The sequence below is a fragment of the Mus musculus genome, chromosome 5 (assembly GCF_000001635.26).
Source record: "Mus musculus strain C57BL/6J chromosome 5, GRCm38.p6 C57BL/6J".
NCBI classification, from domain to species: domain Eukaryota; kingdom Metazoa; phylum Chordata; class Mammalia; order Rodentia; family Muridae; genus Mus; species Mus musculus.
Genome location: NC_000071.6, coordinates 106,613,670 through 106,639,432, shown reverse-complemented (window position 1 = coordinate 106,639,432; position 25,763 = coordinate 106,613,670). Strand labels below are relative to the sequence as shown.

The 25,763-nt window shown below is 40.0% G+C and overlaps 1 protein-coding gene across 52 annotated transcripts in view; it reads left to right on the top strand.

Moving 5' to 3' along the window:
* The window catches only part of Zfp644 (zinc finger protein 644), an 80,096-nt gene extending 57,402 nt beyond the window's left edge, over positions 1–22,694 (top strand). For 23 of the 52 annotated variants that reach the window (XM_006535084.3, XM_006535090.3, XM_006535085.2 and 20 more), the window contains 5 exons: positions 798–3,823; positions 3,997–4,602; positions 6,389–6,508; positions 19,791–19,893; positions 21,005–22,692. In XM_006535084.3, the coding sequence (XP_006535147.1) occupies positions 798–3,823; positions 3,997–4,602; positions 6,389–6,508; positions 19,791–19,893; positions 21,005–21,197 (4,048 nt within the window). In that variant the 3' untranslated portion in view covers positions 21,198–22,692. Of the gene's footprint in view, positions 1–797; positions 3,824–3,996; positions 4,603–6,388; positions 6,509–7,266; positions 15,349–19,790; positions 19,894–21,004 lie in introns of those variants that run through there. The other 29 variants (XM_030254677.1, XM_030254671.1, XM_030254666.1 and 26 more) reach the window with 6 other exon arrangements.
* Positions 22,695–25,763: the final 3,069 nt, after the last annotated feature.

Genomic DNA, 25,763 nt, shown 5'->3' with positions numbered 1-25,763 from the left:
CACTATTTATAACATCTCATAAGAAAATTCTAGGCCTCTACACTACTGTTAGATTATAAGTGATATAATTGCTTTTTGGAAATGCCTAGAATTTGGGATCTCAGAGTATGAAATTTTGACATAAAACTTCACTAATTTTAACATTAGCAACTTATAATTAAGAATAACTTGGATAAAGAATGACTAGAACTTTATGAGTGAGGCAGTTTTGTAGAATTTTGACAGAACACTATCTTGAGCAAAACAGTCTTAAATATTTTAGAAGTAAGAATTACTATATATATAAGTAAGCCATTGATGTTGATTGCAATTACTATATTTGACCCACGTTGTTTACCCTGAAGTGTTGTGTTACCTTCTTCCAGGAACGAGCTTCAGGTGATAAAATAGTTCTTTACAATATTTGATAATTCCAGTTCTTCTACTGTAACTGTCCTTGGGGAATCTGTTCAAGCCAGGGAATTGTTTTTATTATAAAATTATGCATGATATTTTAGACTTTTTTCAGTGTGTAATGCATTCATTTATATTGTATGTAAGTGTATGCTGCCTTTCCTTGGTAGTTTGTGTATGTATAATACTTAATTTCTAGGAAGTAGAAATAGCAATATTTGCTTTGAAAATATTTTTAAAGTGGTTCATTATTTGAAATGTTTTCTAATTCCTATAAAGTTATTAATATCTCAATATATAAAGAGTAGAAAATTAAACCAATGAAAATGTATACTTCCAATTTTCCATACATTCCAATAGTACTTTTTTGATGCAAATCTACATTTTTGTTTTCCATTTTCTAGACTAAAGGTGTTAAATGATCTTGCCAACAATATGGATGATTTGAAGATAAACACCGACATTACTGGTGCTAAAGAAGAACTCCAAGATGACAACAATTTTATCTCTGAGAAAGACAGTGGAGTTCATAAACCAAAAGATTGTCAGACATCATTTCAGAAAAACAGTTCATTGACTCGATCTGAGGAATTGTCAGAGGATCAATCAGAACAAGCCTTAAGTGGAGGCCAGTCTGCTTTGTTTCTCCCTGCCAGCACTCCTGCTGTTCCTACTGAAAACTTTCCCTTGCCCACAGGAGCTGTTGTTAATGGACCAGTCTCATGCTCCTCCTCCACAAAGACTTCCAATATGAATGAAGGTAGTGTTTCATTAACCCCTGGACAGCCTGCAGATCAGCTAGCAGCAGAGTCTTGCTCCACTTTGAAGGCAGCAGCTGATCATCAGCTGTCTACACCACAAAAAGCAAGTCAACACCAAGTTCTGTTTTTGTTATCAGATGTAGCACATGCTAAGAATCCAACCCATTCCATTAAAAAAGTACCTACCTCTGCTTTAGTTGGTTGTGATGTTCAGAATTCAGTAGGGAATAACATGAAGTCAGAGAGCACTTTACTAAGTCAAGCAGAGGTGGGTCAGGGCGACGCCTCCACAGTGGTCAGAGACGACTGTGTCAGCGCGTTAGCAGTGATTTCCTCAGGTACAGACGAATTTAGGTCAGAAAATGATACAAACTGGGATCCCCAAAAAGAGTTCATTCAGTTTCTTATGACTAGTGAAGAGACGGTGGATAAGCCCCCAGCTCATTCTAAAGTAGTAGGTCTAGAAAAAAAGAGAAAGAGAAAAATGGATGTGAGCAAGATCACTCGCTACACAGAGGACTGCTACAGTGACTCAGGCCGTGCACCTGGAAAATCAAAAATTCTTCAGGTTGACTTTCTAGGGCAAAACGAGGAGATGCAAGCAATAGACTCACAGAACTACACATTATCAAAAGTGAAACCCGAGTCAGCTGGTGGAGACTTGGAGTCTGTGGACACTTTTCAGCATCTAGTTTATAACTCAGATAAATGTGGAGAGGATAATTCACCTGTTCATACTCGCACTTTAATTTCAAATACCTTAAAAAAGAAATGTGAAGAGAGTGATCCTGAGTCACCTGTTGCTTTCAGTACTGAAGAGCCATCATTCTACCCCTGTACAAAGTGCAATGTGAATTTTAGGGAGAAAAAGCATCTCCACAGGCATATGATGTATCATTTAGATGGGAATAGTCACTTTCGCCACCTTAATGTCCCCAGGCCATATGCTTGTAGAGAATGTGGACGGACATTTCGAGATCGTAATTCACTACTAAAGCATATGATCATTCACCAAGAAAGACGGCAGAAGCTGATGGAAGAGATTCGTGAGCTGAAAGAGCTCCAGGATGAAGGCAGAAGTGCTCGACTCCAGTGCCCTCAGTGTGTGTTTGGTACCAATTGCCCTAAGACGTTTGTGCAACATGCAAAAACCCATGAGAAAGACAAACGGTACTACTGCTGTGAGGAGTGTAACTTCATGGCAGTGACGGAGAATGAGCTGGAATGCCATAGGGGCATCGCCCACGGAGCAGCAGTGAAGTGTCCTGTTGTGAGTTCAGAAGTAACTCAGAGAAAAACACAAAAGAAGACTTCAGTGAAAGACTCTGTTATAGGATCATCCAAAAAACCTGCTACTTACCTATGTAAGATGTGTCCCTTCACTACTTCAGCCAGAAGTATTCTGAAGAAGCACACGGAGTATTTGCATTCCTCGGCGTGTGTTGACTCCTTTGGTAATCCACTGGGACTTGACAAAAGAAAAAATGACAGCCTCGAGGAGTCTGTAGATGTCGATAGCACCAAGTCATTAGCTAAGCAGCAGCCAAGTACATTTCCAAAGAACTCTGCTTTAAAACAGGATGCTAAACGGACATTTGGATCAAGCTCACAGTCAAGTAATTTTTCAAAATTTCATAAGCGGCCACATAGAATACAAAAAGCCCGGAAAAGCATTGCCCAATCTGGTGTAAATTCGTGCAGTCAAAACAAGTCTCCTCACAAGAACGTTATGGTTAAGAGCAGCACTGACCAACAACCAAAGTATTTCCATCAGGCCCCAAGAGAAAAACCTAACGCCAGGGCAGACAGCAGTTATTTATATAGACACAAGTATAACAACTACCGGACGATCAGAAAATCAGGTGACTCATACCCACTTCCTTTCAAAAAAGAGGTTAATTCATTAAACTCTTTACATCTATTTTCATCAAGTAACTCTCATAATTTTATTTCAGACCCTCATAATGCAGACACCAAAAGGCCAGAAAACGAGAAAGACCACAAGCGTGTAGCTGTGAAAAGAGTAGCTAAGGCCTCAAAGAAGGAAAGCTCTGCTGGAGAGGACTTGGATAGCTATCCCGACTTTCTGCATAAAATGACTGTTGTTGTTTTGCAAAAGCTTCATTCTGATAAGAAAGATAGTTACGAAACAGAAGATGACAGCTCCTGGGATAACGTTGAGTTAGGTGACTACACTACACAGGCCATGGAAGAAGAAGCCTACAGTGACCTTAGTCAAGAACATGTAAACTTATTGCCCCTGTTTAAAAGCAAGATAGAGGGCCAGGGCCCTGGAGACAGTGCTGCCCTGAGTTACGATCAGAATGATGGCTTCTACTTTGAATATTATGAAGACGGTGGCACTAACAGCTTTTTACAGGATATACATGATCCTCAGCATTTGGAAAACCCAGAAACGCCTTTGTCAAAGCATAGTTCTGTTTTTCATTGGACTGATTTGTCTCTTGAGAAGAAGTCATGTCCTTATTGCCCAGCAACATTTGAAACAGGTGTTGGGTTGTCAAATCATGTCCGAGGACATCTTCACAGAGCAGGATTGAGCTATGAAGCCCGTCATGTTGTATCACCAGAACAAATAGCCACAAGTGACAAGATGCAGCACTTCAAAAGAACTGGCAACGGGACGCCTGTGAAACGAGTTAGAAAAGGTAAGTCCACTGTTGGAGATAGTTGGGGCCTAATAAATCTGTTCAGATTCAGAGGAGGTGAAAACTGTGTTTGAGTTTGGTCCTTTTTAGAATCACACAGTTTCCATTTATGAATTTAATCATTTACAGTGATTTGTAAGAGTCTGATACTACTCTTGAAAATCTTTTTTTAGCTATAGAGAAGTCTGAAACTACTTCCGAACATACTTGTCAGCTCTGTGGTGGTTGGTTTGACACAAAGATTGGGTTATCAAATCATGTCAGAGGCCATCTGAAAAGACTTGGGAAAACTAAATGGGATGCTCACAAATCTCCAATCTGTGTTCTGAATGAGATGATGCAAAACGAAGAGAAGTATGAAAAGATCCTGAAGGCGCTCAACAGTCGCCGCATTATCCCCAGACCGTTTGTAGCTCAGAAACTCTCCTCAGGCGATGACTTCCTATCTCACAATGTCTTACCTCTTGATGAATACCACAATGGCCTAAAGACAGAGGCTCTCTCAGTGTCTGCATCAGAGGAAGAAGGGCTGCATTTCTTAAGTGAGTGTGGTGAAAGAAAGCCTGAACTGCCCAGTGGGAGAAAGAACCAGTCTCTTACACTGATAGAACTTCTTAAAAGTAGAAGGCTAGGCGAAGAAAGGAATTCTGCAGTCTCTCCTCACAAGACCCATAACCAGACAGCAAGAAAGAGATTTGTTCAGAAATGTGTTCTTCCATTAAACGAAGACAGTCCGTTGATCTATCAGCCACAAAAAATGGACTTGACTGTGCACTCAGGTAAGGACACTTGTGAGTCTTTCAACACAGTTGAGTTGTGCTTTGTGAGGTGGAACATCCATGTGGAGTGCCTTCTGAGCATCTTCCTGTTCAAACTGCTGCATGGCAGGGCACACTGGCTCTGCTGTAGCTCATTAGAGGATGCCCAGCAGTACTGAGTCTCTGCCTCATTCTTGGTCTGAATGTAAGTTGACAACAAAAGCAAAGCGTGTGCACACGACCACACAAACACACACACTTCCCCTACCCCTACAGCAAGCCAACTGACCTGTAAAAGTCAGCACTGCTGAGGTGGATATGGGAGGCTCAGGGTTAGCAGCAGAGCAGTAGTATCGGAAGACCTCTGACGTGTTTCTGCCGGTGCTGCCAAGAACTGAGCTGCTGGTGTCCCTCTGCTTAGGCAAGGCAAGGCAAGGCAGTACAGAACAGCTCTAGACCAAAGGATGGTACCTGTTGTGTGATACTATTAACCCAAGCAAGAGTCTCCTCCCTGAAGCCTTATTGTGTTGTATTGGGTGACTTTAGAGAACTGTAGTGAATACGAATGTTGGTTTGGCCTTGTGAGTGTCACAGTTGTGCTCTACTGCAACAGAGCAGGTGCTTGGCTTAGTGCTGCTGCTTTCTGTTGAAGGGCTGTTTTGAATGTCCTGGGAAATGATGTGGCAGGTAGAGAAATACTTAGGTATTCTTAGGTCTCGTCTATACTCAAACAATAGAAGGGTGTTTGCTTGTTTGTTTGTTTGTTTTGAGGTTAAGAATGTTAAGGATTTATGTATTTATGTTGACTGTGTTCTTAGCCAAATAGAAATTGATCCGTGTATTAATAAAAGATGAAATTACTGTAATTCTGGTTTGCTTCTTGGCAAGCACTGAACATCTCAACGTTTGTATTGCCATTTTGATTTGGGGGAATGTTAGTAGTCTGAAAAAAATGCTTTCTCTGATTTAGGATTCTGGGTAGTAGGGTGCTCTCTTCCATATAACGGGTCTTTTGAAGTTAGTAGTAGTCTTTTTTTTTTTTTTTCTTTTTAAGAAGGGTAAAGTTGAGTGATCCTGTGTTGATTGAGATGCAGTCTTTCTAGTGGCCATCATAATACTGTTGAGACCCCGATTGAAATGTTTGGGGGGAGTGAGGGTTGTTTCTATGTGTTTCCTTTCCTGTAATGGTATTGGCTTGTTGATCATTTATTTAGTGCAAAGATTTTAGGGGGGAAAAAAAAAACTGTTGAAATCATTAGCTTTCATTATTGATGGTGCATTCAGAGTAATGAAGGTAAAACGCCCTGAATGAAACGCGTGTCTAGCAGCTGCTCTGTGGTGTCACCACCTCCTCTCCAGCCTTCATTGCAGAGCCTCATTTAGAATCCAGCCTTTTACAGTTTTGTGGGTAAAACACTTTAATTACCACTTTCTCAACTAGACTTTTTAATTCTCTTTATTGGTAAAACGCTTTGAACTGTGCTGTTCAAATCACAAAACTGGATTTTAGTATGTCTAAGAAAGGGTCTGTATAACTCTGCAAGGAGTGAGACAAGGTTCAACCTAGAGGAGCTTGAAGGTCCAGGCCACTCCCCTTGCATTTTCCCAAGCAGCAGCACTGGCTGACTCTCCATACTAACTGCCAGCTACTAAGAATTAACTCCCTTTCCTTAATTTAAGCTAAGCTAACTCAGTGAGCAAATAAAAGCCATCTTTATTGAGGTACTTTTCCACACACACACCAAACTAAGAAAATGTTTCCCTTTTTGAAGTGAGAACTGGATTATAGTTTTCTTTTGAATGATAGGTATGCCTGTGAAGCTCACATGTGTGCATTGCAATACGGCGTTTACAAGTGCTGTTAGCCTGTCCAACCACTCACGCGCTTGTGCACGAAGGAAGAGTGCTGGACTTTTGACTGGTGCAGGTATGTCTGAGCAGATGTCACAGCAAATCTGTTTTAACACCTCACCACAGTGGTGCCAATGTTAGATGATATCTATAGCTCCTTTTGGTAAGCAGCAATTGAATGCACATTAAATTTCAGCAACTTGTAAACTATTAGATAGGATTTCAATAAATGATTATTTCCATCTGGCTCATACTGATTTGATTTGGGGAAAAATAGCCTATTTGAGGTGAACTTTTGAGTCTGTATTCTACTTTTTTAAAAGTATACTATTTGATTTTTGAATTTACTTTTCTATGAGTAGATTCTAATAAAATCACCTACTTGGTTTACAAACATGAAAAAGATTACAGTAATGCTGCTTTTGAAAAAGGTGCTTTATTACAAAAGGAAACCACAATAAGGCCTCAAATATATAGAATAAGTCATTAGTCTATAAGTTGAATCTTCAGAGGGGGACAGGTCTTAATAATGCCCACTTTTGACCACTGTGCAGAGTTTTCTTTTAATGCCCCTAACCTGCATTTAGGATTAATAAACCTAAGCCTCCACATGCATGCTGAGTGCACATTTCTGTGTTACTTTGGTTGGCTAGTCCAGCTTTGCAGGTCACGTCTTTTGTGGATGTTTGTCAGCTTAGCCATGTAATACGTTTCTGACACCTTGCAAAATGCTTTGCTCTTTGATTTGTACTCTTTCAAGCTGCCTGCTTTACTGAATCCCATTCCCTGCGAATCTTAAACTTCTTTTTCTAAATAGAATTGCACAAATCTTTTTTTTTTTTTCATTAAAATCCTCTTTATAGTATTTTTATTTCTCTTGCTCCTTTGAAGTCATGACTGTGTGCTTTCTCGAGTGGTTGTTTGCCTGGCCTTTATGTTCTTCCTTGTGCATACAACTTATATCTACTGTGTCTTTGCTGGCAAAGAAACATTGTGTTCATACTGGGCTCTTTCTTTTGCTTCTTTGCTTTGTCTCTTGGATTGAGATTCAGAGACAGAGACACTGTTTATATACAAAGGAGGAAAACAGTTTTAGTTTACAGGCATAGAGCTCAACTAAGGTTTTAAGTTTATTTTACCTGTATTTGATTTGGTATGCAGTTGTAGACATGGGAGACAGGAGGCAACAAAAGAAGCTGCTGAACTGGCAAATCAGTGCTGAGAGCACCGTGCTCTGCTTTCCACAAGCGTGATGCTTAGGGACAGTGCTGTGAGCTGTAGGTCTAGGCTTCCCTTCTCATCGGTTAAGGAAGTTGTGCTCCAAAATGTGGTCATTTGTCTGCAATTGGGAGAGTTCCTGCATAGCAAAGCTAGAGTTCAAATCAAAACTATCTGACCTTGGCTTTCCCCCCTAGTTACTATTCTGTATTCTTGAATTTCTGTTGGATAATTCTAAAGTGAAAGTGGGTTTAAAGTGGGGAACATTCTGGTGAGTGTAATTAGAGACAGCAGGAGCCCAGCAAATTGGCCAGGCCTGCTTTATACTTGGGAGGGCTTGTGTCTCACTGAGTACTTAACAACATACTCTCCTCTGCTATTTAATGGGTGAAGTGTTCCTCCACTTGACTTACTTACTTACTTCATTAGAAAATATTTTTGTCTAACCTTAAAACTTTTCAAAAAACAATAATAGTTTAAGGCATTGGTAGTTGATACTACCTTTCATGAAAACAACGAAGGCCAATCAAAACCCTTCATTAAGAAAAGAGCATAAAATGAACTGGGTAAAGTCTAGGCCATTGAAGAAAAAGAAGACGCTGCAATTAAATCCTAACTACCATGTCCTAAGTCCTAGAAAATCAAGTGTGTGTTAGTTGTAGGCATGAAAAGGGCGAACACCACTGTGTAGACAGTCTAGGGTGGTGCTCTTCATAACCACGTCCCTTCCTTAGACACACTGAAAGAATGTGTCCCAGTTTCAAGTTAACTTCCCGCTTTCTCTTGCCAACCTAAGACATTTTTATCCAGCATTATTAATGTTTTTGTTTCCCAGACAGAGACTCCTATTAGTATCTATAAACTCCACATGCCTATTTATTTCCCAGTCTTTGGATTACAAGGACCCTAGAGGGTTCTAGATTATTGTAAGGGACTCATTGGTTCATATAAGTAACAGGCTTAACTTTTTAAGAGAGGGGGGGAGGGAAGAGAGATAGAGAGAGAGAGAGAGAGAGAGAGAGAGAAAATCTCATTTATAAACCATACATCCACACAAGTATATCACACAGTTGGAACAATGAAAACAAAAAATGGTAGGAACGAAGCCTCTAAGACTCTAGTGTGCTTCTTCCTAGTTCAGCTTTCATTCATGAATAGTTTTACTTGTGTGCTCCAGTCTTGAAGAAAAAGCTTCAGTAGGGGCTGGGAAACTGGCTCAGTGCTTAGAGTGCTTTTTACATATGCAAGGACCAGAGATTGGATCCTGGTGTCCAAGTACATAAGCTGAGTGTAGGAATGCTCATTTGCAACCCCAGTGTGGGAAGCAGAGAAATACTGGCCACTCTGTGCAGTTGAAGCTGCAGCCTTCAGGCTCGATGAGAGAACATCTCAGAGTAAACTGGTAAATAAGATGAAGGCATAACTTAGAGAAACATCCAACCTCAGCCTCTGGCTCCACATTGCATGGACTCGAATGCACACACATACATACACACAACACAAACTCAAGCTTAGACATTCTCAAGACTGACAGTTCTGTGGTAACCTGTGGTAGAACAAGCTTTTAAGCCTTTGTAGAAGCCATCAGCTCCTGGCATCTTCCACGAGATCTAGGGGTATTCCAGAGATAGAAATAGTCCTTTCTAACTTAGGTCTTTCCAGTTAGCCTTAGACTGAAAAGTCTGCTTCCTAAAATATCAATTTGGTGATGATTCAAATACATGTAATGGTTTCTTTACTTTAACATCTCGACTTGCATGTATAAATTCACATTTATACCTGTAGCCGATCCCTGTTCATCTGTTCATCTGATGCACTTTGGTACTTTTGATTTATTCTTTCTCATTAGAAGAGCAGTGCTTAGTATGACCCAGTAAGTTGGTCTACTCAACACTGAAAAGCTGCTACCTACATTTGAATACTCTGCCCTAAGTTTCTTTCTGTTTAGGGACTGGTATGGGTTAGAAGTAGTATCTTAGAATCCTAACTCTTGTGGCAGCGGCCACATTATTTCTTTTAGCCTGTTCATTTTTTTTTTTTTAAATCTACCAGCTATTGTCTTTTAAAGTTAGATACTAATGTAAAGTGGAAATTCCTAGTTACTTATTTAAAATTACTGGAAGAAATTGTTTTTAATCTAGAAGTATGTTGGGGAAGGATCTGCAGAACACATTTTTCATAACATTTTAGAAGTAGTACATACTAGTTATCCAAAGTGACCAGCCTGCCATAATTAGAGAAGTAAGAAAAGGGCTTAGAAATTAGTATTAGTCCTTAGTCAGTGCCACTAGTACATTACGACTGCTTTTGAAAAAAATACTTTACTTTTCAAATCATCCACTTTTAAAATGTAATTGTAGGTTGGATCTTACTGATGGGTTTTTTTGTTTGTTTTCTTTTTTCAGCTTTAATGATATAATACTCTTACAAGTGCTAATGACCGCAGCCAGGTACTGAGTGGGCTCATAGACCATTAAGATAGTCACTCCTGTGCTCTAGAAATGCTGTGGGCAAGCTTTGTGCCAGGACATTGTTGAAGTTCCTCATTATGCATCATTGGTTTGTGCATTCACAGATGTCTCCTACTCCTAAGTGCTGAAGGCTGTGCGTCCTCTGGAGTATAAACAGAAAATGTTGATCGATATTTAAACTCAAAGCCAGATACCTTGATAATTCTTGACTGGGTTGGCTTTGAAATGAATAAGAAGTATTTGCTAGCAGAGTTTAGCCCTGCTTCCCCTTTACCTTGTTTGTTAAATACCTGCATGGAAATGAGCATGCACATGGATTCACAGACACAGAAAGGGTCACGTGGTACAGTCCAACTTTTTTTTTTAAAGCTGTCTGTGACAGTGTCTGTATCTTAGCTGTAACGTGTCTCAGTACAATTCACTCAGTAAACCTGTGTTTATGAGGCAGCAATGTATCATTTATTCAGACTTTGCAACATAATGAGTTGTTCTGGTTGAGTGCATTTTCTAAGATTAGTTCTTTAGTGCCAAGGTTGATTTTTTTTTTTTAATGTTGTTTTTGCCTTGTAAAATGTATGGGTAAATGTAACCTTATCCCCTTTAGAATAACTTACAAGGGGATGCAGTAATTGTTTTATTATGCCAGGAAAGGCACCCAGAGATGCTTGGCAGATTACTCACTGGTTAGCAGGCATTCCTACAGCTCTTGCTGTAGTGGCCCACGTACTGTGCTAAGGGGCAGGTTGACCTTTCCATGTGGTAGGAGCACGTGTAAACATACTGTGGTACTAAGACAGCTGGGCAAGGGCCATGGGTGGGCTCTGTGGACTCCTCCCTGTGCCGACGGAGAGGGAGAGAGGGAAGAAGGATGCACAGTGGGCTTGAGCCAGACTAGCAAGGCTCTGACAGGCAGGTGGAGTGCATGCACCGAGCAGGAGGAAGAGGAGGGGGCAGGTGGGGGAGGAGGAAGAAGAGGAGGGGGAGGAGGAGGAAGAGGAGAAGGACGGGTTTGTTGTCATTGACTCTCTAAATGCTGGAATTTTAACCTATTGAGGTTTTGGGTTGTTGCTGTTTGTGTGTTTGGTTGAGTTGATCCTGTGTGTGTGTGTGTGTGTGTGTGTGTGTGTGCGCGCTAAAAATCAAAAAGGAGCTATACCCCATCCCAGCATGTGTCATTTGATTTGAACCTCAAAGTTAGCTGGCTGGAACAGAAAGTTAGGGTCTAGAGAGGAAAGGAATCATACTTGAAAAAGGAGGGAGTACTGTGGGAAAATGAAATGTTTACTAAGAATACTGGGAGGTAGGGGTAGGAATTAAATAAGTTAGATGGTGAAGTAAGTCACGTAGAAGACATAGGGATAATTAAATGCTGGAACTTACTTTGTAATGAAGCAAAGTCATTTTGTGTCTTTGGTCTCTACTATGCAGTTCTACTCCTAGAACCCATTCTGTAGACCAGGCAGCTGTGACTCGAGATCTGTGTGCCTCTGCCTCCTGAGTACTAGGATTAAAAGCATGTGCCACCATGCCAAGCTCAAAATCCCTTTTAAATCCTTCTTAAAAGGACTTATATGATGCTTTGGGAACTACTTTTTGAATAAAAATTTGGTTAGGAGAAGGAAAAATTCATTTAAGATTTAAGGATTTAAATTAATAATTTTAATACATAAGTCATTAAGAGTAATGACAATAGGACTGTGAAGTAGGATCAGCGGGTAGACAGCTAGTGGCAGTGACAGGAACAGTGTGGCTCGGTGACCGCCAGAGCACCACAGATGAAACTCAGTTTTATGATGCCAGCTTTTGCTTGTTTCTGTGATTGTGTTCTTCCCCACCCCTGTCTGACTCCAGTCTTTAGTTTTATTACTTGCTGATTTTCTAGTATTTACTTCTTATGTGTTATAGGTTTTTTTTTTAGTGTGCTGGGATTTCTCATCTAACATGAATTCTTGAGTGCTTTTGTGATCTGGATTAAGGTATGCTTATAGAATGCATTGTTAGTGAGAACTAAATGTAGGTGTTTGGCTGTCATTGCCTTTGAGTATTACCCTAGTTAGTACTTTTTGTCAGCTTGAGGCAAGCTACAGCTGTTTGAGAAGATGGATCCTCAGTTGAGAAAATGTCCTCACTAGATTGGCCTGTCTGGCGATTTTTGATTAACGGTTGATGTAGGAGGGTCTAGGCCTAGATGGTATGACATGTAAACAAACTGAGGAGCTGGGCAGGAAGAAGCATTCCTCTCTAGCTTCTGCTTCAGTTCCTGGTTCCAGATTCCTGCCTTGAGTTCCTGCCCCAAATCCCCTCAGTGATAACCTGAGAGTTGGAAGATGAAATAAACCCTTTCCTCCCCAATTTGTTGTGGTCACGGTGTCTTCTCAGAGCAACAGAGACCCTAAGACAGGCATGGTACAGGTGGACTTGGACCGCCTCTTGTGAGGTCAGGCCAGCACAATGGCTCGTTGGAGACTTCACTACTCACTCAGAAGTGCAAGAGTAGGATTTACTTTATTTATTGATTGATTGGTTTCTGTAGGGGGTTGAAGAATAATGTTAAGTCTTTCAGTTCCGTGTGATACTTAATGCCCACGCACGCACGCACGCACGCACACAAACATGCACGTGGCCTTAGCTGGAAGATTCTTTATAAAGAAAATACCATATCTGCCTTTACTTTTGAACTTTGTTGGAATATGTAAAGTCTTAAAAATGATTAAAAGCCAAATCAAACTCATTGAAACCAAAAATGTGCTGCATTAAGATTTATCCGCCTATTGAATTTGAATGTGACTGCGTAGGAGGTAGATTTGGCTTTCTTACTGAACACTTGTTTAATTGTTCCTAAAATGATGTCTTAGAAATACAGAAGCTTATAGAGGGCAGGGATTTGGTTAAAATGTTTAAGTAATTCTTTTTTAAAAGGTGACTCAAACAGATTCATTATTATTGTTTTGTGGTTCTATATTTTATATGTGCCTTAGTCTAAGAAAAGTAGTGAGTCTCCTTGGCAAATACTTGCTTTGCCAATACTATTGAATAAAACTGCATGTAGCCCCAACTCATCTTAGAAAGAAAAATTTAACTTGTTTCCTATTAACACAAAGAAATAATACGATTGTTGTCCTATTTTTGTCATCTATGTCTAGTTATCCTTCATATATCTGAATATGTTTGTACTTTGAAACAGTGTGTACATCTACAAATTGTGCTTCCCCACCACCACCACATTGACTTTAAGTGTAAATAAAATGCTACTTTCCAAGTCATTTACATAACACCCTTTCCAGGTGAAATATTAAAATGTTTTTAGGTACACTTGCCCCTGATTTTGATTTGGGGTCAGTTACTATTCTGAAGTCAGGGAGAATAAAGTGTTAAATTTGTTGTGTGCAATTTAGGATGCTAAGGAGAAATCTCCCCAATCTCAGAGTGAAAATATCACGGAGAGGCGGTGCTGGCCATCCTTCCCTTCAGCGCCAGCACTCAGGAGCAGAGGCAAGGGACCTCTGGGCTCTAGCGCAGCCAGGGCTACTCAGAGAAACCCTGTCGGGAAAGACAAAACAAACAAAAGATGATTCTATCTGTCTGTCTGTCTGTCTGTCTGTCTATCTATCTCCTAACTGTCTTTATGTTTAGTTCTTGGATAGAAGAGAAATGTGGTGGTGAAGGAATATGCCAAGAATCTGTGCTGGTGATAGGGAGGGAGTGCAGGGACCATTGTTCTTAGTAGCCTCCTTTTGCATGGGTGCTCCATGACACACCTCATTTCCTTGTCACGGTACTAGGTACTCAAGAGAAGGCACTGGATACAGTTGTATGGTCCCATGCAAAATGATTATGTAGCAGCTTTTGAAAGTTATGAAATGTTTCAAGACTTCAGCAGCAGAGCATTAAATGCATATGTGGAGCCCTTTACAGCTGCACATCTACAAAGCTAGTCTTCTGGACTCTCTGCAGACCGAAAGCTTAAATGAAAGCCCTCCTTCCCTTAATTCCTATGCCAGCTAACATGTTTCTTTAAAAATAACTACCCTCCCAAAACCTAGGGTATTTTTGTTTGTTTTTAAGTTGAAATGGAGAAAAATCAAATGCTTATTTGAACAGTCTTTTATTTGCTTTAGTCTTGAACCTTGGAGGATTACTGGCAGCAATGAGAACTGAGTTCATCAGCGAATACTTGAGGACATCTTGGGACATGTATCTTTCCCCACCTCACAGCTGCTGCATTGGCCTTCACCACCAGCTTCTCAATGGTGCTAGAATGGTGTTTACCTCCTTTTGATAACTTAATTTCTGCTATTCTTTCCAAATAAACTCCTAGTTGCTTTTGCTTCCCCAACTTAAACATGCAAACTGCATAGGAAAATCCTAGCTGGGCTATATAACATCATTCTGTTGGGGCTCTATCTAATGTGGCCATTATGCTTCATAGTAACCCAGCACTGTATGGTTTGAAGATTCCCCTGTAGAATTTGGGTTGAAGTTTAGTTACTGTTGTAGGTGTTGAGAGGTGGAAGCCGTGAGCACACAGGCCTTTGCTAGTGGAGGCCTTTATTATTGACGGATTGTCTCATAGAAAGGATGACTTTGTCCAGTTGTCTATGCCTCTCATGTGCTCACTTGTTCCTGTAGCATGATGCACTTCAACACAGAGGCCCTCGCCAGGTGTTAACAGAGGACTTCCTACCCTCCAGAAATAGAAGTGTGTTTAGTTGGAGATTTAAATTGTTGCCAAGAAGTAAGTAAGGCTGTTGTTACAAATAACTGGAAATGTGAAAACACCTTTAGAGCTGCATGTCCCGAGGAGGCTGGAAGATTTAGGCAATCCTGCTTACAAAAAAGCTTGTGTTGCTATGCGTGGAATCTCTGAGAGATTCTGATGAGGGGTGAGAAGAAAGCCAGAGTTCTTAAGTGGTTGTGATTGGAACATTGGTAGAAATATGGACAGAAAAAGTCATTGTGTTGAAGGCTCAAACAAAAATGAGAAAGGAGGTATTGGAAGCTAAGTGTAGAGCTCATCTTGGTTACACTGCTGCGAAGAATTGGCTGGAAGTCTGCGCTGTTGGACTTTGTAGAACACAGAACGGAGGACTGGGCTGTCTGTCTGGTGCCTTACAGTTCCTGACAGCAGTGTTAGGCAGCGGAGTATCCACCTCAGCTGCCATCATCTCTGAGAGGACCAACCACACTGCCTAGAGCTCCTTGAAATTAAAGTGAGGCTGGATGGCAGGTACAGAGTAAGGAAATGTTTGGGAGAAAACTCTCAATGTGCCAAGAGACCCTTTGCTGGAAGGAGTTTTAGATGGGAAGAATCCTGACACTGTTGTTTTACAGTGTGAAGCCTGTGGGCCCTTGGGCCTGTGACAGCTCACACTAAAGTGTCCTATGTGATCTGGTAGACTCACTGCTCCACGTGGGATACACATGGGAAGCTCTGCTGTTCACAAGTGGCCCTCAGAACCTGAGAACTGCAGGAGCAGTTTCCACAGGGACCAAACTGCTGCAAAGAACCTACTTAGCCTAACAGAGTGTCGAGTTGTTGGACTGAGAATCCTCTAGACCTTAGGTCTTTTGGAACACATGCCTGGGACAAACCACTCCAAGTGTGAGGCTTCCACTGACGAGAGTGGAACTTTGCTCAGAGTAGAGCAGAGCTGTAGGTGTCGCACTGTCCAGATGCCCGAGGGACCAGGCTCTTCAGTGTGTCCAGTGGGAGGTAGAATGCTTGTGTAAGGTCACAGAACTGCTTCTGGAGAGATGCCTGGAGGTGCGTCATGGCTCCAGTCTTACCCACTCAAGTGAATGGAGCTGGCTCTGAAGCTCTCAGCATAGAGAGGAGGTGTCTGGTGTGTTGAGGAAGATAAAAGTATTTAGGAGGATAGAAGTCTAAGTCTGGTTTTAAATGTTCCCTCTAAAACTCTGTTTTAACTGATGTGCAGTCTTTGGTTTATTTCAGTGAGTGGTGTTTTTTATTATTATAATTTTGTCTTTTTTTTTAAAAGAGTCTTCAGAGACCATTGGAGCTACAGGGCTCTGTCCTCATGAAGGGATTACTGCTGTTACTGTGTAAATGTCCTGGTTATTATAGGAGTGATGAGAAGAATGAGTTTGTCCAGTGGCCTTTTGGTTTTCTGTGTGCACACCCATCTTAATACCATGTTATTGCTGAGCAGGAGAAGATGGCGCCACACTCACAGACTTTCCAGCCTCCAGACTGTAAACCAAATACACGTTGGTGATTTCTATTCACTCAGTCTATGGTATTCTGTTACAGCCGCAGACAGCACACTAAGGCACACAGAATATACCAGTAGTCAGTTGAAGAAGATGAAATGGAGCTCTTAAGTAATTGGGTAGGGGTGAATAAGAGTAATTAAAAATGTTAGTGGTGAGTTTTAATTTAGTCCTGGTGTACTTCTGATCATAGAGGTTTTAGGTAACACTGAATAAGTCCTCATCCTCTGAAGTCATTTGTACAATGAAGAACAAAAAGAAACACTCTCCTCGCAGAAGCAATTGCTGGTACACAGCGAGCAGAACGATGGAAACGCAGAAGATCTCACATGATGACATCAGTGCCGAAAGTAACCTGTGTTTCTTGTATATAAAATGAAGTAGTTCTTCAGAAGAGACTTGACTCTGGGTGTGTTGTGTCATCTAATGGCATGCTTGTCACCTGGTTAGTGCTTAGCACAACACTGTGTGGGGTCTTTTGAGGTTCTTCCATGTTTAGTAAAACACAGCTGCTTTACTAAAAGATTGTAAAGCCTTTGTATATGACTCTGCAGCTCAATTCACTCTCGGCCAGTAGTTTTGCAGTAGTGGGTGAAGTCTTCCGATTTTTAACCAAGTCCTTTGGGTCCCTGGTTCACTGCACTTGTTCTGCATTCTAAGTGGCGTGTGAGGGCCTGACTCACTCCTGGGCCTGCTTGTGCCCCACAGCAGTGGCATAGTTACAGAGCGAGAAACCAACCCTCATCCAACACAAGCATGCAGTTAGAATGCTGAACATTGGTTGATCTAGAATGCTGCTGTGACAGACATGTTGGTACACTATTCTTTGCATTCAAGGGAACGCTTTATGGCAGTTGTCTCTGATGCAGCAGGTGCCATATGAATGTCTTCCTTGCATGCCATGTGTGTTACTCAGGTTTTTTACCTGTTTTTTCTAAATGTAGGGACAGCATTGCAGAGGTGGGCTGGATGCTAGTAATTAACCTTCTTGTTCAACGTACTCATTTCACCTACAAAACAATGTTTCCGGAACCAAGGGATTTTAAAATAATGAAGACGTAGACACTTAGACATTCAAGTTTTATTCCCAGGAGTCTGAGATTTGAAATATTTTAATCTTAGGAAAGGGGTGAATTTCTAAGAACTTGTGCAACATGACTTGGAAACCTAGTTAGCAGAGTTTATCAGCTACATTATAACAGTTGCCCTATTTTCTGGTGTCATGACACCTTCAAATGCTAACACTGGAATTTTGATGGCTTTATTTATAGTTTTAGATGTGATCATTCATAAACAGCTTGTAGAGTCGTACAGCATCAAAATTCAGAAAATACTGTTCTTGCTCATTCATGTAAATACTCTTTATAAGTGCAGGCTGTCCAGGTGCATGTTTCAGACATCACAGCATGTCTCTTCAACTGAGTTTGGTAGCATAAGACACATCATTGACCTCTTCTTACTATTCCTCTCCCCATTTGCTGACAGTGGCATTATGTGAAGCTCGTTTGTAAGGTTGCCAGTGCATTCTGTTTGTATCCACAGTAATTTACTTACATTCTGCAAGGATTTTTTTTTTGTAATGTGGCAAGTTTAACAACCCATAAGCTCTCCAGCTCTCCAAAGAAAGATTGTATCTGTGATCTAACACCTACCCTTGCTGTGTCCTACATCATAGAGGCAGACATTCTGTGGATTTACCTCAGAGGTGGAGGGAGTAACTGATCTCTAGTATTTCTCTGAACTCTTTCCAGAGTATGAATCACTTAAAAGTCATTCCAATTCTAAATTGCCCACTGCAGCCACTGTGGAAAAGAAGTGTATGGTGTTTGGTCGTCCATATTAGGTGTGATGAGGAACCTGGTTGCTGTAAGTTAGACTGTTCTGTGATACATAGCCAAGATAACGCAGAACTTGTGGTTCCAACAGTGCATTTACGCACATGATGGCCATGGTAGGAAGGGGTGTTGCCCATATTGCATTTTGGTAGCAGAGAGTTCCAGTTGCACTCCATCAAAATGCTAATGGATAAATTATTAGGTTTTACTTGATTTGTCTATTTATTTATTTTTTTATTTTTGCTCCAGAAGCATTTGTTGAGTCTCTGCTATGTACCAGGCTCTTGACTGACATAACTAATGACAACATTAGAATTTTCCAGAGCTGGGTTATTTATCTTTGAATTAGTTATTCTTCAATACCTTACTGTTAGTCTCTTGTTTTAATGATTAATAGGAAAAAAGCAAAACCCAGTGAGTCTTAGTTTTTACTTTGAAATAAACAGGTGACAAGAAGCTGGCCGTCGGGACTGTGCTCTTCCATTCACTACAGTTTGTAGTTTGCTGCGTGCATTTCTGTTACCTTCCCACTTGTCTGCTGTGAGGAACTGTGGTCTCTGGTTCTGTAATGGCAGCACCTGTTCTTTTGGAATCTGGACTTGGAACAGCCCACATGGCAGGTCCATTGAGCGGCCCATCCCTCTTCTCTTACTTGGAATTGTTTCAGGGGATTCCATGGATGAGAGAAGCCATTTGAAGGATTCTGGTGTTACATTTGGATCCTTCACTCGCAGCCCTAGGGATGCGCTCTTTCTTCTCCCTGCTCCTTGACAAGCAGCATCTGCAGTCACTGCCATCCCTTTGTCCAGAGGATCCAAGGACTGCAGAGCAGTGTCCTACCCACTAGTTCAACGATAAAGTGTTTTCTTTCAGTGACTCACAGACTGGAATAAATAATTAAGGGAAAAGTAATGGGAAAAATGTCAAAACCAACACTAAAATATTTGGTCTACCCTTAAAAAAAGCTTTTTGTTTAAATCACATTTTAAAAGCAAACCACTGGAGAAAATATAGTGTGAAAAAATGAAAAGAATAGTTGGCATCAAACACTGGATCCAGCTGTGAACTCAGATAATACAAATTTATAGTTACTTATACAGCTCACACGTTTGCATGATTGTACATGTAACAGGTTGTTTACAAAGGAAAACTGAGCTATGTTGGTCTTGAATTTCAGTGGAAATTGTTTCTTCGTTGAGCTTTGTATTATTACATTGTTGATATTCCATTGCCCAGTTTGCTAGGGTTACTTAATAGAATAATAATCAAGTGCATATTTAATTAAGTAACATTAAAAGTTGTGATTTTCCTAGAAATAAGACGTTTAGAATTATGTATGCTCAGAAGTTAAAGATTCTCTGTATTGTAATTATTGACTGAGCTCCCAGTTCTTTAGTCATATTTTCTCAGTTGTACCTGAGTGTTGTATTTGGAGAAAGCGACTCCAGGAGAATCTGCTCTAGAAGCCACTAAGAGTTAGTGCATACCCTGAAAACAGAGCTGAACAGAGACTTTCCTGGTGTAGTTGAGCTGTTGTGACCTCTCTGTTATGTAGGTGTGTTTTAAATATATGAGAAATTAAGTTTTTCTCTTCCCTTTTTAGCCATAGATTGTAAGCAGAAGAAATCAAGGTCAAGATCTGGAAGCAAGAAGAAAATGCTAACGTTGCCTCATGGTGCTGACGAGGTTTACATTCTCCGATGCAGGTATATGCCTCGGTTGCTTTGTGTGCTACGGTCCCTTTTCCAGGTGTCCTTTGAGACACAGTAGTTGGCATTTTTATTTTGTGGCTTGCTCAACAATAAAGTGATAAATGATTTTTTTCAGCTTAGAATCATAACTTATACTCATATGTTTGCTTCAACAACTGATAAAATTATGTCTGTACATTAGCCAACTGCTGTATTATACTGCAGTTGGTAGAAGTGGTGTATTGGTTGTTGTGCTTTATATACGTGGTTAATTTGGTTTGGTTTATTTCTACTGTTCCTGCTTACTGAGAACATATTTACACGTTTTCTTTTCCTTCATGCACTTTACAGATAGAAACACAGACATCATGTACTTCTGAATTAGAAAAGGGTCTTTCAAGAGATACACTTTGGAATAACTCTTGTGAATGAATTTAGATGGTCTAAAAGTATTGACTGGGGCAGGAAAGGTGGCTCAGTAGCTGAGAGCCCTGGCTGCTCTTTGAGAGAACCCATGCTTGACCTCCATCACCCACATAATGCCTCGCAGTATCTGTAACTCCAGTCTTGGGATCCTACATCCTTTTCTGGCCTATAAGGACACAGGCATGCACATTTGGTGCACAGACAATACAGGCAGGCAAAATACCCATTATACACGTACATTTTTTAGAAGCTTATTAATCTTAAATAATTTCCAGTCTATTAAAAATATTGACATTTCCTAAGTCTATTAATAAGGGTGTAAATTGATTGGTTTAAGTTAATTTAAACCAGTAGTTCTCACCCTTCCTTATGCTGAGACCCTTTAATAGAGTCCCCTTTGTTGTAGTGACCCCAGCTTATAAACTATTGTTGCTACTTCATAACTGTAATTTTGCCACTGTTATGAATTGTGACGTAAATATCTGATATGAAGGATGGTCTTTGGTGACTCATGTGAAAGGGTCATTTGAACTACAAGGGGGTTGCGACCCACAGGTTGAGAACCATTGATTTAAATTTAGGTGTGTTCCATGTGGTATATGGTGAGATTTATTTCTTACATTGTGGGCTTTATATATAAGTTAGTTTTAAATAGAGTTCGTTTAGTTAAGAAAACTATTATTATCTACTTCCCTCATAGGTTTTGTGGCCTAGTCTTTCGGGGACCATTGTCTGTTCAGGAAGACTGGATTAAGCACTTACAGCGTCACATTGTAAACGCTAATCTTCCACGGACTGGAGCTGGCATGGTGGAAGTCACATCACTACTTAAAAAGCCTGCCTCTATCACAGAAACGTCGTTTTCTTTACTAATGGCAGAAGCAGCATCATAGAACCAGGAATCCTTTTCAATAGCAAATTTAATTGGATGTAAATTTAAAATTTGTGTCTTTTTTTTGTAAGCCACATGAAAGTATCCATTATAAATACTAAAGTAGGAAGAATGAGGGACCGTAAATTAGAGTGGCATCGGAGCAAACAATACTTCAGACAAGACAGTAAGTAGTCATATATTTTATATAGGGTGGAGATGTGTTCTTAAGGTTTACTAAGTTTTGTTGGCTGAGTTTACTCAACTAAAGGTCCTACATCTGAGAGCCATTTGTAAAGTGTTGCACATGAATCCTTACAGACAGACTTACTGAAAGATTATGTTCTCTACAGTGTTACCAGAATCAAGGCTCTGGTTTTTCCCCACACATAGAAAAATAAGAAATTATATTTTGTTGGTATGTATTTAGTGTTTTGTATAATACCAGGAACTGCTAACTAAATTTACTCAACTTAGGGCATTAAATATCATGTACTTCATAGTTTGAGACTGTTCCCTCAAATAGGGCAGAGTACTATTCTATCTAGATGTGTTAAGTGTTTTTTTAAAATCATAATGGAACGGTTTTTTTTTATATATATATACATATATATATATATATACTAAAAAGTTGGAGCGAGATTTGTTTAAACAAGTATTTCTAAAAGAAATATTGTACATAGTCCTGGAAATTATTTGTGGTAAGGAAATATTCTTTAATCCAGTTGCATTTCTCAGACAATGAAGTGGTGCGTCCATGCTACCTCCTGCTTTGTCAACAAAGATGCTATTTACCCTTTCCATTTGTATCATAATAGATTTTAAAAATCTAATGTTCTTTATTGCAAGACATACTTTTGTTAACAGATTTGTTTCTTTGTAACGTTTTCCATACGTTTGACATGCTTACAGGACAGGGTTGTCTTTATTTAACATTGTAGAAATGTAATTAATAAACAAGGCTCACTACACAATTTAGAATAGGCTTTCTCATTTATATTCCAAATTTGATCATTTAGCAAAACTATTGATACACAAAATATTTCTACATATGAGAATGTTTACAATTTGAATTTTAGAAGTTGTTTTTGGATGTGATTCTATGTATGAAAATTGTGTAACACTATGCTCATGCTAAGAACCGACTTAACAGAATTACTGAAATAAATGTGCTGTGAGGAATGGACAGTACGGTGCAGGTGTCTTGGTCATGATAAACTGTGATGATTCTTTTAAACACTTTCCAAAAACAACTTAGTTCCTTTCATCCTGAATGAGCGTCGTTTACAAACAGCAGTTTGTATGCAAGCACCATTCCGCTTCATTTCATGGTGTTGCTAATATAGTTGAACCAAGGATATGCATTGATACTTTTCATAATTTGTAAATAAAGTTAAAAACAGTTAAAGGAGTGTTTGGTAGAGGTATATGTATATATACCTCACTGCCAGTGAAATTACTTTCCTATGGTATATCTCCTTGCCAGAAATCACTAAATAAAAAGACTTCAAGAATTACAGTGCCTCTAATGTGAAACATTTGTTATTTTTTTTATTTCATGGGAAATAGTCCATAAGGTTGTTTTATTTAGTTAGGTTGTTTATATTTACCAAGTTACTTTTGTTCTCTAAAAACACTACATTGATCAATATATTTCATGTGAAGAAATATTTTCCCATTATGGTTAATAAACATCTTAATTAGGTGCTAGTTAGTGTGTAAAATCAGGAGGTTGTGTTTTATTTTATCTGAGCCAAGGGTCCTGCGACCCCTAAGGAATAAGATAATGGAAGGACTTTTGAACTCCTGAAAGGCCAGGAGGAAACTTTGCTTTTGTCTGAAACTATGAGGTGTAACTAAAACATCACGTTTTGTTACTCTCAACTGAGAATATGCCACGTCCTTGTTGATATTGATCACCTCTTACTGAGGATGTCCCATTGGATTTCCATATGTGTATTTCCATATGTGTATTTCCATATGTGTATGCGCTCTGTTTGTTTGGGGAGGGTCTCACTGATTTCCCTGGGCTGGCTTTGAACTCAGAATCCTCCATTTCAAGCCCTTCTGAGACTGACTACACCAGTGTGCACTATCCCTGGCTCAATATAGTTTTTGAAACTGAACCATATGCAAACAAAGCAAGTAGAATTCAGAAGTTTAGAAAAAAAATTGACAGGATTCCTAGTTGGAAGACTTGGAATTTTTAGAGCCTCTTAGATTTAATTATGACTTTTTTTTTTTTTCCTAATCATGACAGCTATCAATGTATAGGAATGCAGGAAGAATTAGTATAGCCACATAGTTCAGAATTAAACCCAAGATCTTCCCACATAGTGTAGAGTCGTGTCCTTTGCAAATCAGGATGCTTGGACTTCGTCTCCCCACCCCACCCCCACCTCTCCTCCCCTCTTTTCCTCCGTATCTCCTTTCCTTCCATTATTTACTTTTTAGGAACCATCTCTTCACTTATTTTTGTCAGGAGGGCACAGCACATGTGTGCAGTCAGAAGACGCTTGCTGTAGTTACTCCTTGCACCACACAGGTTCAGTGGTCAGATGTGGGTTGTGTGCCTTGTACAAGCAGTCTCTGCTGAGCCACCACACACTCCTCCATGTCTTGATCTTGTTCTGTTGCTCTAGCCAAGTTTTGAACATTGTATTGGGTGAGAGAGACTAGAATGGGTACATTTGCCTCGCTCCTGGTTCAAAAAGGAAACACTCTGAGTTTTCAGTATTTATAATGTTGGGTATAGGCTTGTGTTGACATCCATTGTTACATTCCTCTCCGCCTGGCTTATTTTTCAGGAAAGGCCATTTCTCCAGTTGTATGCTGTCTGCCTTTAAGTCTGTACATTGCATTTAACATTTATTGACTTTCCTGTGTTGCACCAATCTCAGTGTAAACCTGTGGTGGAATCAAATCGGTCAGGGCATGTGTTTGTTCTTACTGCTATGTTCTTGAATACCAAATGGTTTGTGTGGATTTTATTGAATTTTTGTGCTGTGTTGCCTCTCTTGATTGCCAGCTTGACACATTGTAAAAAGGGAACTTGGGTTGCTTCCATCAGATTGGTCTGGGGGCGTCTTATTGATTAATATTAGAGGGCCCAGCCCACTCTGGGTAGTACTATGTCTAAACAGATGAACCTATGCTGTACAAGAAAGCCAGGGGAAGCAAGCCAGGAAGCCCAATGTCCCTCTGTGGTCTGTGTTTCAGTTGCCTCCTGGTTGAATTCCTGCCATGGTTTCCCTCAGTGAAAAAGGGTTTGACCTGAGAGTAAGAAGATGAAATAATTCACTTTTTCTTCTCCATGTTGCTTTTGGCCATGGCCTTCATCATATTACAGCACAGAAAGGAAACTGACATGGTCACGACTTACTTAGTCAGGGAAACTGATGTCATTTTCTCTTTTTGTTGTGTCCTTATCTGGCCTTAGTCTCATAAAATAAGTTTAGGCGTGGTTCCCTTTCCGTTTTGTAGGTTAGACAGAGAGTGCAGCAGCAGCAGCTTTTCCTTAGGAGTTGTGTAGATCCCAGCAGCAAGTCATTGGGTTCTGGGCGGCCCTTTATGGACAGGCGAGAGACGGCAGCTTCAGGCTTGTTCTTCTGAGTTATTGTTTGAGTTTGTGTCATCTGATGCTGCCGTGTCTTAAGTGTTGTCTAGGAGTGGGTCCATTTTTTTTTCTTTCTGTATTTCTCTAGTTTTACTTTTCCAGTTTGTTTTCAAATTCTTTTATAATCTTCCCTCTGGATTTCGTTGGAGTTTGTTGTAACAGCCTGTTTTCTGTATTTTAATGTAATATTTTCTCTCTTCCTTAGTTTAGGTTAGGAACTTGTCAGTCTGCTTTGTCTTTTCAATAAATGAACTTTTTATTTGATTGATACTATGCATTCTCATCAAAGGCTTTTTGTTTTGTTGAGGGTTTTTTTTTTTTTTTTTTTTTTGAGAATTGAGCTACCTGTGTCCTACATTTTAGCAGATTGTGTTCATTTTCATTTGATTCTACGACTTTTAAAACAGCTTCCTTGCTTACTTCACCGATCCACTGATGAATCAAGAGTGTAGGTTCAAGGGCTGCAGAAATGGCTTGCAAGCCTGTAGGAGGCCTGGATGTGATTCTCAGGATCCACTCTCTGACGCGCACACACCTTAACTCCAGCTGCAGAAGAGATGAGGTGCATCTGGCCTTCGTGTGCAGACGCCCACATAGAGACATGCATACAGACACATACAGTCTCTTTTTATAAGAGGAATAGATTGTTTCCCAGGCATTTATGTGGTTTTACTTGCTATTGATTTCTGCTTTATACCACTATGATCTACTGAGAAAAGAGCAATAATTTGACTTTGGCATTTGTTAAGAGTTTTGTGACTTAGAATGTGGTTCTCAGGCTGCTAAGAAAAGTATGCACTCCACATCTGTTGAATGGCGTATTCTGTAGCCCCGTTAGACCATTTGATCAGTGTGTAGCTTAACCCTCAAGTTTCTTTCTTTGTTTAGATGATCTGTCTAAGGATAAATATAGGGCATTAAACTCACCCACTATTTTAGTTATATTTGTATTTCTGAGAAGAGAACATGTGG